Source organism: Solanum stenotomum, chromosome 2 (genome assembly GCF_019186545.1).
Source record: "Solanum stenotomum isolate F172 chromosome 2, ASM1918654v1, whole genome shotgun sequence".
In the NCBI taxonomy this organism is placed as follows: Eukaryota; Viridiplantae; Streptophyta; class Magnoliopsida; order Solanales; family Solanaceae; genus Solanum; species Solanum stenotomum.
In genome coordinates, this window is record NC_064283.1 from 58,526,243 (window position 1) to 58,540,946 (window position 14,704).

Sequence of the window (14,704 nt, forward strand, 5' to 3'; positions counted from 1 at the left end):
TTTTACTTTACACAATAAATATTATTTCTATTGCGAGTTATTGTTGTTATAACTTCTAAAATTTTATGTGCAGTTCAAATTATAATGTCGAAGTTGAGAAGAATGGTATAACAATATCTAACGAGGCTCATTCAATGATAAATTTTTGAAATAGCTTATGTCAGTTGGCTTACTTTTCATATTACCTTCTTCTTCAACTGACAAAATTCTTTCAAATTTTATTATTTAATTTGTCAGCAATTTCAACGATATCCATAATATTATCAAGGATTTATTGAGAACACAGATTGTGCTTATGCCACATCATTTATGGTAAAGAACTATTCATTTTTTATTCTATCATTTATATATTATGTACATGCTAGTGCGTTGATGAATTATAACTCTTCCTTTCAAGAGTTGATGAAAGTAACTTCAACTCCATTCCAACAACACCATCCTAGTTAGTGAGTAAGAAGATAAAGGATTTGGAGCTTTGAGAATACATGAAACAAGAAGAAGCAGTTATTTAGATTTTAGTTTATTAATTTTCTTTGAAATTTTTTAACTTTTGAATAGTACTTCCATTGTTTATTTTGACATGTATATGGGGTAAAGATAGTTTTAGTATTTGAACATAATAAAATTATATGCTTGTATTACATTTTGTCCTCTATTTTTGGGTCAAATAAATTATATTTCATATTACGTGTGAAAATAGATGCACTTAATATCATTCAAAAGTGAGCATGAAATGTAAGATTTCTCTACAAATCGACAAATTTTACTTTAAAAATAGTTGATGTTATAACATGTGCTGTCGAAAACCTTAATAAAATATAGTTGTGCAATAATACAATTATATACAGAGTTTTCTGGTGGTGCAGAAAACTTGTTTCTTCACGATATGCAGACTTATATGGTGCTCTAGATGTGGTTGAACTTTTTACCTCATCCTCTTCCCTAACCATCTGCTAATATCATCATGAGTCTATGAGTTTCCTCTTCATTGCTTAGTTTCAAAGATGTAAAACATGAGATATATGTCAAAGATCATAAATGTAATTAAAATCACTTATTTGGCAAATTTTTATTATAAATAGTACCGAAATGATATACATGAATCTGGACTTATAATTGAATACATACTTAGATTCTAACAAGTCCAACAAGTTTGTCATACATAGAATGAAACTTAATTTCATACAAATTGTGAATATACTATTTACATTTGAAAGTATAAAGCGTCTCTCTTTTTTCTTCGAAGCATCTTTCATTTCTTTTACCCCATATAGTATAGTATATGTGTTGCTTGAAGTGGACAAGAGGAGTTGTATATACATCGTTATCGATCATTATAAAGATCAGCAGGAGCTAGAGGGAGCATCTTTGGATGACTTGGTTTAGAAACAATGGGAAAGAAGAGGCTATCTTGGCGTGCATACAGAAGTAGAACGACTATAGCTTTACTGATCTTCATATTCCTGCTAGTCGTGTCAAAGCAAACAACATGACTGATCTAGCTCGTTTGGCTGATTAGTATGGTTCATGAGAGCTCGACTCACTGTGGAACATAACACAATTATTTCCAACACTGAGAACTAAAGGGGTTCACAAATGCAAGTATTTCTGCAAGGCTTTTCGAGGAGCTTGTTGGTGTTCTGACACCACTCTGGGATGATGAAAAAATATGCTTCATGAGCTTCGATAAATCATGTTCCATGAGCCGCCAACCAACCAAAATGCAAAATTCAATAGACTCTTTATGTGAGAATTTACAGAGAAAGAGAATCAGTAACTCATTCATAACAATAAAATTAACTCAGATCAATCTGTCCAAATTTTTTTTAGGTAAATTACGTCTCTTAAAGTTGGAAGTACTATAGAGAAATAGGATCAGTAACTTAGTTCTGTTTTCTCTTCCCATCTATGTGTTAGATCAGAATATTGATAAATTATGTCCACATATATGGTATGAAGAACACCATCATATATAGGAAGATTGAATGAATTACTCATAAACAATGAAATTCTATTAGAGTAAATTGATTGTGCAAACAAAATAAAACACATTAATCACATAATAATCCTAAAATTAAATTATTAATGAAGAGAGAATAGTTTCACTATCATAGATCTACAGTACTCACATAGCAAAATAGATATTGAATTTGACACTTTGATTCTGCAAATACACCTGCAAATGCTTTTTTTATACTAATCAATAAAATAATCATTAGTTAATTAGAGTGAAAATGATAAAATAAAAACAAAATCATAACCCTCCATGTGTACGAATAAACAAACAAATTAAATTGGAATATCAAGATATGCAGATCGGAAGTAAACATAAAGAGGAAGTAGGTCAAATGTGATATGCAGATTGAAAAAAAAAACATAAAGAGAAAGTAGGTAAAATGCGTGTAAGAAAGAGTAACTGCCGCTAAATATCAACTATTTTAGAGGGATGAAGACAGAGAATTTTAATTTCAAGGAGAGAGAGAAAAGGAAAATAATTTTAATTTTATATTTTTTAAAAAAGATTAGGGAGAAATTAAAATTACCCGATGATGTAGAAATTTATTACACTGATAATGCACAAAACTTAAACTCCATTAAAGTCATTGTATCTAAAATTACTAAAACATTTAGATGTCAGCTATGCAAAGTATATTAATTATAAATATTCATATTATATTATTATTGCTAAATATAATATAACAATAATTATGTTATCCTAATTTTTTATTTGTTAGGTATAACGTTATGTGATTTTGAATGTGAACAACCAAAAAGACATAAATTATATATGAGTTGTTAAAAGTCTTGTCCACATGCCCTTAATTTATTAATGCTACAAGTTGGCATTAGATTAGTAAAATATAGATTCTAATTGATGATTCTTTATAGCTTAATGATTGTTCTTCGAGGGTAATTTATTTGTGTTGTGTTAATTTGACGTAAAATTTAATTTTATGATATTAAATTTAAAATGTGTAAAATGTTTCAAAATATTTTTAAATTTTGTGATCTTTTAAACCTGTTGCGCCAAAAAATAGAATTATAAAGCTATTAAAAAAAGGACAATTTTTTTAATGTTAATAGATTTAACAATTTGTGAGATCTGGTGAAAGTAGAATGTACGTAGAATAGTTCAGAAAAGATAAGTATATAAAATAATAGATGATAGAGTAAGATCGACTTGCTCGGATGATGAGCATCATCTGTTCCAACACTAAGGAATCATTAAATACATGAAATATTTTCACTTTTTTCGCAGTTGAACTTCAAGAACATGTTTGGTCATGATATATTTTTTTTACTTTTTTCTGGAGTTGAACTCTTGAAAATATGTCTGATTATAAAAGTCGCTTGGATTTCAAAATTCTGAAAGAATTTGAAAAACAACAAAATGTGTCTTTACATATTTCACATCAATTGCTCAGAAAAGTCAAAAATAACTTGTATTTGCATTCATTGCCAAACCTTATTCAAATTTCATTTTTATTTATTTTGAGAACAAAAAATACTTTTTAAAATTTCATAGTAAAGTATAATCAACGCTCATTAAAGATTATGAGTTCGAGTCACCAAGAGAGTAAAAATTTTTTTTTTTTTTTAAAAAATAGCAGATACTAATAAAACAAAGAAAAAGCTCAAATATACCATTGAACTTGGAAAAATGGCTCATTTATATCATCAATTAAAAATTTGGTTCATCTATGTCACTGATGTTTGAGAAAATGGTCATCCACGTCATTATTTTTAACTCTAATTTTACAAAATCATTTTTTACACGTGACCAATTATAATTCGACCGCATCATTAATATTTTTTAAAAAATAGTCAAAATTTTAAAATCATTTGTGGAGTGAAGAATATCCACCCGTATAAAAAAATATTCCAAAAAAAACGAAAATTAGTATCAAAATTTCAAAAATCTCCTTTGATTCGTGTTTTTGACATTATATCTTTGTTCCCTAGTATGTTTTGAGTCTACATTCAAAATTTCAAGTGATTTGGAGAAAATTCTACAATTAAAGGATGTTGAAGTTTTAAAACTTTGAAGAAATTTTAAGTGGGTCTTATTGAGTTTGGTTGAATTCGAACTCAAAAGATATTGAGTTTTGATATCTAGCTCGGGGAAAAACTAAACTTGAAATTTGAGGTGATTCCCTGAAGAATTGAAGAAGTTGAAAACTTGGGAGTTCTTGATGTGTTCTTGGTGTTGTTGAGGAAAAAGAAACAAACCGAATACATTTGATCCAAAATTCCAATTGAAAAATGTTAAAAAAAAAAGGCTTGGATGAGTCTTTTCTCACATGACAATGACACAAATGAACCAAACTTTAAATCAATGACATAAATGAACATTTTCTCAAAGGTTGATGACATTATTGAATCTTTTCCCTTAAAGCAATAACGATAATTTTCTATATAATCCACAAATAAAAATCTAGAGAAGATAGTCTATAGGCAAACTTTACCTCTAATTTGTAATAATAGCTAAGAAAGTTGTTTTCGATAAAATTTTTTCAATTTAAGAAGAGATGAAAAAAAAATCAAGTAATAACAAACAAGAATATATATTGATGCTTACTTTAGCTAGTAATTAGTCCTGAGATATACTCTTTTTTTTCGCTTCACCATAGTTGTATGTATATATAGATATGATTATATGAATTTGATTTTACATGTTTATACAAGGAATGGTTACATTTCTTAATTTGACTCCTATTATTTTAATCAAGTCATTTTGTATTCTTGAGAAAAACTTATAACTTGAATCTAAGTTATATCGTGTAAATTTTCTATTGTTAGGTTATTTATATTTGTTTTAATAAATTTAAGTTTTAAGTTATATCGTAATTACCAAGTGAATATAGTAAGATTTTACGAAGTCTGTCAAATTGAAGTTTCAGTAATTAACTTCTCACAAGAATAAAGTTATATTTTTTAATGGGTAATTTAGAGAAGAAATTAATCTTTGTATATTTTGTGGGAGGGGGATACGATATTTATAATATTTTTAGAAGTCTGTTGATAGCAGACTCAATAATTTTTTTTTGTAACGATAGATTTATATGTGTGTCACTTTTATAACGATAGGGATATTTGTTAGCCATTTTTATAACAAGAAAATTCCAAATAGCAAAATTAAAAGATATATTAAACTATTTCCCTTCGTATATAAAATATGTATACGAATATTATGGCACTAAAAATACAGAAGCATTTCAAGTCCCTTTCCCTCAATATATATTATGTTTTTTTCCTTCTTTCATTATTTCCAATTCCAATTTTTTTATCAATCACATCATTCCTTACCTAACCAAATTACATCATGATTAGGTGTAATGAATATCTTAATATGTGTTGCAATAAAAAATGCTCTACAATTATTTGATCTAGTCTTTAATTTGATTTGTACCATCAACATAAGTCATCTAAACAAAAAAAATTAAAATTTAATCAAAATTTATATGGACCAAACCCAATAAATATTTACATGAAATGAACCCTTAAATAATCAATATATCAGCTAAAATAGGGTTCAAATATATGAAATTAAAAATGATGAGTTGTTATGAAAGTGATATCGAACGTATTATAGCCTCCCATTTAATTTTTGATCATATAATTGACGTTAATAATTTTTAAGAGGACCCTTACAAAATTTAAATATATATTCGCACTCAATATTCACACTATATCATATTAATTTATTATAATTAGGTGATTAAATAAAATACAAAGAATATATAATAATTAAGTGATTAAATGAAATAAGAATATATAAGAATGTATATAATAATATATTATATACATTCATATATTGATTTAGTGTAAACAACAGGACATAGATAAGTTGTGCCGCTATAACAAAAGAGATATTTAATGGTAATATATTTTCTTATCGAATTACCGCAAAAAATTTAGCATCAATTGAGTTAAAGTCATTATATCTAGAATTGCTAAAGCATTTAACAGTCATTTATGCAAAGTATATTAAATATAAATACTCATATTATATTATTACTACTATAACAATAAATACATATGGGGAGTAATTTTTCCTTATATTATTACAATTTTTTATTTGTTATAACGTTGGGTGATTTTGAATGTGAACGACCAAAAAAGATAAATTATGAGTTGTTAAAAGTCTTGTCCTCATGCCCTTGATTTATTAATGCTACACAAGTTGGCATTGGATTAGTAAAATATATATTCTAATTGTTGATACTTTATAGCTTAATGATTAGTCTCCGTGGCTAATTTATTAGGAAAATTATATAAATACATAAGATATTATAATATTTTTTTAAAAATTTTTTAGTTAAAAATATTGCAAAAATTCTCTCTCGAATTTGTCCCTATCCCTTTACGGATGTATCCTTAACTTCTCTTGGATACATTCATCTCCTCTTGGATACATCTATCCCCTCTCGGATGCATCCTTATCCCCTCTCGAATACATCCCTCCTATTAAATAATGTATCATTATTAATGAATCGGGCAATTAAGAAATGTATCCGAAAGTGATGAAAAAATTGAGATTCTTAACTGACAGAACATGAATAGGGTGTAATTAGCCCTCAAATGTATGAGATTTTTGTAAGCTTCCTAATTTATTTGTGTAGTGCTGATTTAGCATAAAATTTAAGAATGTTTTCTTAATTTTTTTGTGATATTAAATTAAAAATACATAGAATGTTTAAAAATAAATAAATCTTGTGATCTTTAAAATTTGTTGCATGAAAAATTAGAATTAAAAAGCTATAAAAAAAAGAACAAATTTTCTTTAATATGATTAAAGAGGGGAGTAATACAAACAAATTAAAATAGAGGAATACTGCATTTACCAAGATAAGTTATGGTAGAATCAATGAAATTCCTTCATCTTAAAAAAAAGTCTTGAGTTCAAGCTGTAAATATGAAAAAAAATCTGATTGATAGCGTCATCCTCGAAAATGGGTCGTACAACATACAACATCGAATCAATCAGTTTCTAATACATGTATTAAACACAAATAAGAAATTTTTCAAAAAAATACTCCATAGTCCTATTTTATGTGACACTCTTTTCTTTTTAGTCTATTAAAAAAAGAATGTCACCTTATTATAATTAGAAACAATTTAAATTTAAAATTCTTATTTTACCGTTAATAAAATGATTTACAATCACACAAATATCTAAGGATTTTTTTAAATCACAAGTTTCAAAAGTCTTTTTTTTTAGATACTGTTGTAGACATTGAAATTTTATGAGACTCTACAAGATATGTTCAATTCGAGTTGGGACTCTGCGAGGTGTGTTCAATTTCAATTAGGATTCTTGGAGGCTACTATATTTCTTTTAAGAGACATTTCGAATATTCCGCAAATTCATGAAATAATCATAAATCCAAATCGTCCTAGTACAAGAAATACACCACTAACGATCGACCCTTGAATCATGGAGAGATCTTATCATGAGAAAAGTTTCAAAAGAAAGCAGAATTTTACCTGCACTATTTATCAATAAAATCATATTTTTTCATATTTTATTTATGATTCTATCACTTTAAATTTTATTACAAACAGCCGTGCGAAATAAAACGATATGACATGCAATAGGCTATAGAGATTACTATCTATTTAGATTACAAAGGGCTAATTCAGATAAGTTCTAGGAAACTTCAGCATATGAAATATTAAAATATTGTTAACATGTAGTGAATTTGATATATAGACTTGTCTCTCATTTTAAGAGTCAACTTTCTGCAAATATTGCTACATTTTCAATTTTTCAACACAAGGAAAGAAGAAGAAGTATCTACCATCTGGAAGGTGAATCGAATCCTTCCCAACAACCTCGTAAGTTCTTGAGCTATTAAGGGCTCGTTTGATATTAGATTGATTTTAAGTTGAAGTTTTGTTTGAACGTTTAATTTGAATTTTTTAAATTACATTTTTTTATAAGCACAAAAACCCTCCTAAGTTATAAAAATTATCAAATTTTGTAGTGTCCATTTTCCCCTTTTCATATATGTGTTCTATACACAATCAAAATTTACAAGTTTGAATCTCGAAATTCTAAGACAAGTGATGTGTTATTATGATTGAGAAACTTGTTCAGTCATTGTGTCATACTTATTATAAACTTAAACTTGGGTGTAATGAATTGTACATAAATGAGTAAAGAGGACGATTTCCGAGTTAATATCTTAAATGGTTACTCAATTATGCAGTCTTCTCTCAAAAAGTCACTCAACTTTCAATTTTAACTCAAAAGTCACTTAACTATGCACTTTTCTCTCAGAAAGTCACTCAACTTTGAATTTTGTCTCAAAAATCACTGAACTATCCACTTTCTCTCATAAAGTCACTCAATCTATTTAATTGTTATTTTAATTAAAATTTGCTAATATAAATTATTTATATTAAAAAATAAAAATTTAAAAGAATAAAAAATACCATTTAATTCATTTAGTGATCCACCCACTTGATGGGACCCATTAAAAAATATAATGTGACCCATTTTATTTTACCCGTATTCTCCCAAATTATTGCTCTGCATTTTTTTCTAGTTCTCGGTTGTTGCTGCCTCTTCTTCCCTTTTTAGCTAGATTTTAATTTGGGCACCTCGACTTCAAGCTCTATACTATGTAGAAATCTCAATGGATTCTCCTATTTCTCTATTTTGATTTAGGCATCTTCCTTTATAGTCCAAAATTCAACTTTTGATTGCTAAAACATCATTCATGGGAATCCCTGGCTGGAGAATCTTTTTTCACCTTGTTGGTATTATACGTGTTCTTGTTGATTTTCTAGTCCGTTTCGTTGCCAACGATCCTCGATATCTTGGCAATAAGACTGACAAAGAAAAAGATCAGCTTCAACTAAAATCATTTAAAGAAGAAATAAGTGAACTACTAAAAGAAGCAAAAGCAATTATCAATGGAGAACTAGAAAAAAATGCACAGGGCAGGAGAAAGAGTGAATAAAATGGGTCAATGCTATATTTTTAGCGGGTCGGTCCATTAAATGGTTTAAATGGATATATATATTGTTTTTTAAAATATGGTTTTTAAATAAAAAGTATATACCAGTAAATCTTAATTAAAATAGCAATTTAATAGGTTGAGTGACTTTTTGAGAGAAGGTGGATAGTTGAGTGACTTTTGAGATAAAATTCAAAGTTGAGAGACTTTCTATGATAAAAGTGCATAATTGAGTGACTTTTGATTTAAAATTCAAAGTTGAATGACTTTCTGAGAGAAGAATGCATAGTTGAGTGACCATCTGAGATAGTGACTTTTGATTTAAAATTGAAAGTTGAGTGACTTTTTGAGAGAAGAATGCACAGTTGAGTGACCATCTGAGATATTAACTTGACGATTTTCATATTCAAATCACCATTCAGCAGTTATACATATTGCATGTTGATGTGAAATCTAACAAATATATCTGAAATGTCATATAATTTCAATTGATAATATTTGTGAAACTTGTCTGAATATAGGTAGAGATGGCCGCTACTTACGCTGCACTAACTTCTGTGTTGGGAACCATAGACAAGCTTTTACGGTCCAACTTATTAGTAGGCCTAGAAGAGGTTCATAAGCAACAATTGGAATCACTCGACAAGATGTTTGGCACTCTGCAAATGTCTCTAACTGGAAAATGTGATGGCGGAGAACCAATTATTACCAAGGGTTTGCAAAGAAGAATCAAAGATGTTGCACTTGATGCAGAAGATGAAGTTGAATCACTAATGAAACAACTTATTATTGAGCCGGATGATGATGAACAGGTCCTTGAATGTTGTCGTACGAAGCTTGATAAGGTCTCTCAACAGGTTATACAAGTAACTGATTCTGTCAAAGAAGAGCTGATCATCAAGCAGAAGATCAACAATTGTCCAGAAGCTGAAAGTAGCGCTTCTCCACTATTAGATGCTTCAATCCGTGAGAACGTTATGGAAGGGTACAATGAAGAAAGAGAAAGGATGGTTCAAAGACTTATCAGAGGCTCCGGATCAAATAGACTGGAAGTGGTCTCTGTTGTTGGGATGCCGGGCATAGGTAAGACAACTTTTGCCAAAACTATATTATTCGATAACTCTATTAAGAGGGTCTTTCGTATTCGTGGTTGGATTACTGTGTCTAACAACTATGATTTAAGAAAGTTGCTCCTAGTCCTCCTTCGTGATGTTATTAGAATGGGAGACGGGAATGATAATACAATGGATATTGGAAAACTAGCTGAGCGCGTACAACAGGGTTTGAAGGGAGAAAAGTATTTGATTGTTGTGGATGACATATGGAGCCAAAACACTTGGGATAGAATTTCACATTGGTTTCCAGATTGTGGTAACAGAAGTCGAATTTTGTTAACTTCTCGAGACAACAAGGTTGGTGAGTATGCTGCTACCAATCCTAAAGATGGTTTGGTACTGATGCGTCCTCTGACTCAAGATGAAAGTCGGAATCTGTTTTACCATAGGGCATTTGGGAAAAATTACAGTATTAGAGGGTCAGATATTGATGAATTCGAGAAGGTTGGAGAAAAAGTTATAACAAATTGCAAAGGATTACCACTAATGATTACTGCGGTTGCTGGTATACTCTCTAGCAAGAGTAAACTGGATGAGTGGATGGAAGTAGCTCAAAGTGTAAGCTCATTAGTAAATGATGATGCTTACAAACAATGCTTAAAAGTTGTTGCTTTGAGCTACAATAATCTTCCTTCTCTTATGAAAGCTTGCTTTTTGCATTTCGGAGTTTTCCCGAAAGCCCATGTCATTTCTGTGAAGAAGTTAATTAGATTATGGATTGCAGAAGGACTCGTAAATCTAAAAGGAGTTGAGGAATTCGAACAAGTAGCTGCTCGTGTTTTACATGATTTTATTGGGAAAAGTCTAGTTATTGTTGAAAAGCGAAGTTTGGATGGGCAAATTAAGACATGTAGGATTCATGATCTTTTTCATGATTTGTGCATGACGGAAGCTGAAAGCGAGAATCTTTTGTATGTTGTTGGTTCAGATTCCACCACTATGATTTCTCAATTATACACAAATTTCCGGTGGATATCAATTCAATCAGAAAATGATGATACTTTCAGTAGTACTATTGAAGCACGCTCTCTTTATAATATTAATGATGCTTATTTTACCCAACAAGTTTTTGTTTCCAAACTAGTGAGAGTATTGGACTTGGAGGAATATTACACCTCAAGACTCAGTAAAGTTACTGGAGATCTTGTTTGTTTAAGGTATTTGTCTGTGATGACTGCTGAGACATGTACTGTGGATCTACCAATTACCAATCTTTGGAATCTACAGACTCTCATTTTTTTCTTAATACATGAAGTTGTAACTTTGCCAGAAGAGATTTGGCAAATGTCACAATTAAGGCATCTTTATGCAAGAGGCATTTATCTATCTTCGCCTGGAGGTAAGGTTCTTGGAAACTTACAGAGTGTTTCTGGTTTGAATCCTCGTTGTTGTACAAAGGAAATATTTGAAGGGATTAAGAAAGTGAAAAAATTGACCATTCGCGGAAGCAAGGAGGAATATCCTACAGATCTTAAATGGATAGATAATCTTAAATATTTGCAACATCTCGAGTCACTAAGTATTGCAATTAGGCAAATGCCGTCTACTATGTATAGAACCGGATTTTGTAGTCTTACAAGTCCAGATTCTTTTCCACAAAAACTCAGGAAGTTGAAACTTAAATACACATGTCTACCGTGGGAATTCATGTCCATTATCATCAAGTTGCCCGAACTTGAGGTGCTCCAACTGAAGAGCGATGCCTTCCTTGGCCACGAGTGGAAAGAAACAGACCAGATTGGGTTTCAGAAGTTGAGGTTCTTGCTCCTTGCTAAGCTCAACCTTGAAAAATGGACAACCACTGCCGGCTCTCATGATCATTTCCCCAGACTTGAGCGCGTAATTATCACAGATTGCAAATTCCTAAAAGAGATTCCTCAACGATTTGCTGATAGCAAGAAACTGGAGCTGATTGAGTTACACAAATGTGGTCTTTCCTTGGTGGCTTTTGCTGAGGAGATCCAGGAAAAACACAAGGAGGTGGGGAGGAACAAACTTAAAGTTACTGCCTCCAATTCAGGTAAAATATATTTATCTGTGAACATTCAGTAGTTGAAGTTTGAAGATGTTATATAATCCTGAATGCTCTATACTGTTTTTCTATTAGTTGTCATGTTTTCGTTACCATCATTTGCTACACTTGATGAGCCGAGGTTTGTTCAGAAACAACCTCTCTACTTCCACAAGGTAGCGATAAGGTCTGCATATATTCTTTACTGAGTTTTGTCATTTCACTTTACAGTGTCGTTGAAGGAACAGTGGAACTTCTTATAAAGTAACACAGGATTTCCAACTAGTACCAAACCGCAGCTGATCAATCACACAAGGAGTTGTCTTCCCTCCTTGTATTGAATTGTGGTGTTCATTTAAATATAATATTTGTTTTAAATTTTACTTATACAACTTCTTGTTTGGATATGGTTGCTACCTATTGTATCTTATTGTGGTGTTAATCTAAATATAATTTTCATTTTTACTTGTACAACTTGTTGTTTGGATATGGTTATTACATCTTGTATCTCTGTTAAGTAGGAATTTATAATGGATTTTCCTCGTCTTCTTGTATCTAGATTTATGATTATCTTCCATTATCTAGATTTATGGGTTTATGGAAACGAGGGTGCACAATATGGAAAATTGTTAAGGTATAGGGCTGATTTGCTGAATACAAATCTAGGTTCTAATGTAGAGATGATGGAAAATTTAGGGATTTTATGTGTCTTGTTCCTTTGAAGGATGCCTTTTGAGTCTAGATGTAGGCCATTAATAAGGAAAAAATTAGCTAATTAGTCGAAATAACTAACATATTTATTAAAAATAACTACACTTTAAAATAATTATTAAAAATATCAATATGTTAATTATATAGCAAATAAAGTGTATTCTAATATAATTCATTTCTCTCTTTTTTTTTTATTTCTCAACTTGAGCCCACGTTTGGGTTAATTTGACTTCATTACCCACTTTTCTCTGTCACGTTTTTACCCAAATTCTCTCACTTCAAATCACCTAAACCCTTCCTTGTTGAACCCGACTCCATAGTAACTCTCTTCGACATTCATCCTTTTTATTTATTTTAAGAAATCTCGTCAATCATTCAAAATATTTGCATCCATTGATACAAGTAAATACATTATCATCAAATATCTTTTACAATTTTCGGGATATTGTGTATTTGGGATTTTTCAGGATTGAACGGTTTGATTTGATTTTTTTGTGATCTGTTTTTGTATTTGAGATATAGTATGTGTCTTCAATATACTAATATCTCTCTCTCTATTTTAGCATCTTGCTCTTTCATCATCAACAACAAGAAGAGACACTGATATCTCTTCTTCTCTTAATATTTAGCAATAAATTGTAATTCTTCTACCTCCCTGTGTGTTGTGTTGTTGTACCAAACCAAGTAAATGAGTTTTATCTTTCAATTTTTGGTTATTTTTATTTACTTTTTGAATTTTGCTTTTGAGATTTATATCCATCTTCCATAATTCTTAATGGAAGAAGACCCAGTTCAATTCTTCTGTTTCTAGGTAGAAAAGTTGATTTACTAGATTTGTAGATAAGAATTGGGTCTTTGTTGAATTCACAAATTTGAGGTGAAAAGATTAGATCGCTCAAAAATTTATCCCTCCGGTCAATATAAGAATTGGGTATCTGTTGATGCGATTCATGACATGAATAATGAAGAAAAGGAATAATAATACAACATTTCATCTATCTCTTTCGAACGATAAATGTGTTTGTAATCAATTCTCAAAATTCATGATGATTAATTTATTATATTAAGTCATATCAATTTATGATGATTAATTTATTATATTAAAATATATAATTACTAATTATAATTAAATGAAAAATTTATAGTATAAAAATACATTATTACGTGCACACATATAATTTATGATGATTAATTAATTAAATTAAATTATATAATAATTAATTATAATTAAATGATAAAATTTATATTAAAAAGTACATTATTACGTGAACGCATATATTGGTTTAGTATAAATAACTCATCAATAGAAAGAACGGTAGGGTTGTTCATGATTATGGTTAAAAAACCAAATCGAATCACAATCTGAATCAAATTGATTAAAAAAATTGATATTTGGTTAGGTTTGATTTTAAATTTTGAAAACTGATATTATTTGGGTTGGTTTTGGTTTTACTAAAAAAAAACCGCAAAAATAACCAAACCGGACCGATAAATTAGATATATAAATTTTATAATTATTTATATATTATTCATAAATAAAATATAAATATTTAGTTAAATTTTAATTAACTTAAGTCTTTAACTTTACAATTTTCTCAAGCCCAACTATAACAATTCTAAGTCCAAGTCCAATAAAATCCATTTTAGTCTTTACCTATCCTACTTCACATAAAATAGCCACAATTTCTCTTAATTGAAACACTTTGTCCGTGTAATGATAACTCTAGTATTGCTTAATTGCTTAATTGAACCGACAATAGCTTTTTCGTGGATTGTTCATGTGCTAGATGTTTGTGTCTATCGACATAAGTCCTCAAAAAAATTACTATTACTTTCCAACCGGATAAACCAAAAAAACTAAACCAAATAGAACCAAACCGACAATAACCAAACCGGCGGTT

The 14,704-nt window shown here is 29.6% G+C and overlaps 1 protein-coding gene across 1 annotated transcript; it reads left to right on the top strand.

The window, feature by feature from the left end:
* Positions 1–9,491: 9,491 nt before the first annotated feature.
* On the top strand, positions 9,492–12,272 carry LOC125856575 (putative late blight resistance protein homolog R1B-14). The gene is made up of 3 exons (XM_049536152.1): positions 9,492–10,049; positions 10,230–12,118; positions 12,189–12,272. Exons 1-3 carry the CDS (start codon positions 9,494–9,496, stop codon positions 12,270–12,272), a joined length of 2,529 nt encoding a protein of 842 aa, XP_049392109.1. The 5' UTR covers positions 9,492–9,493.
* Positions 12,273–14,704: the final 2,432 nt, after the last annotated feature.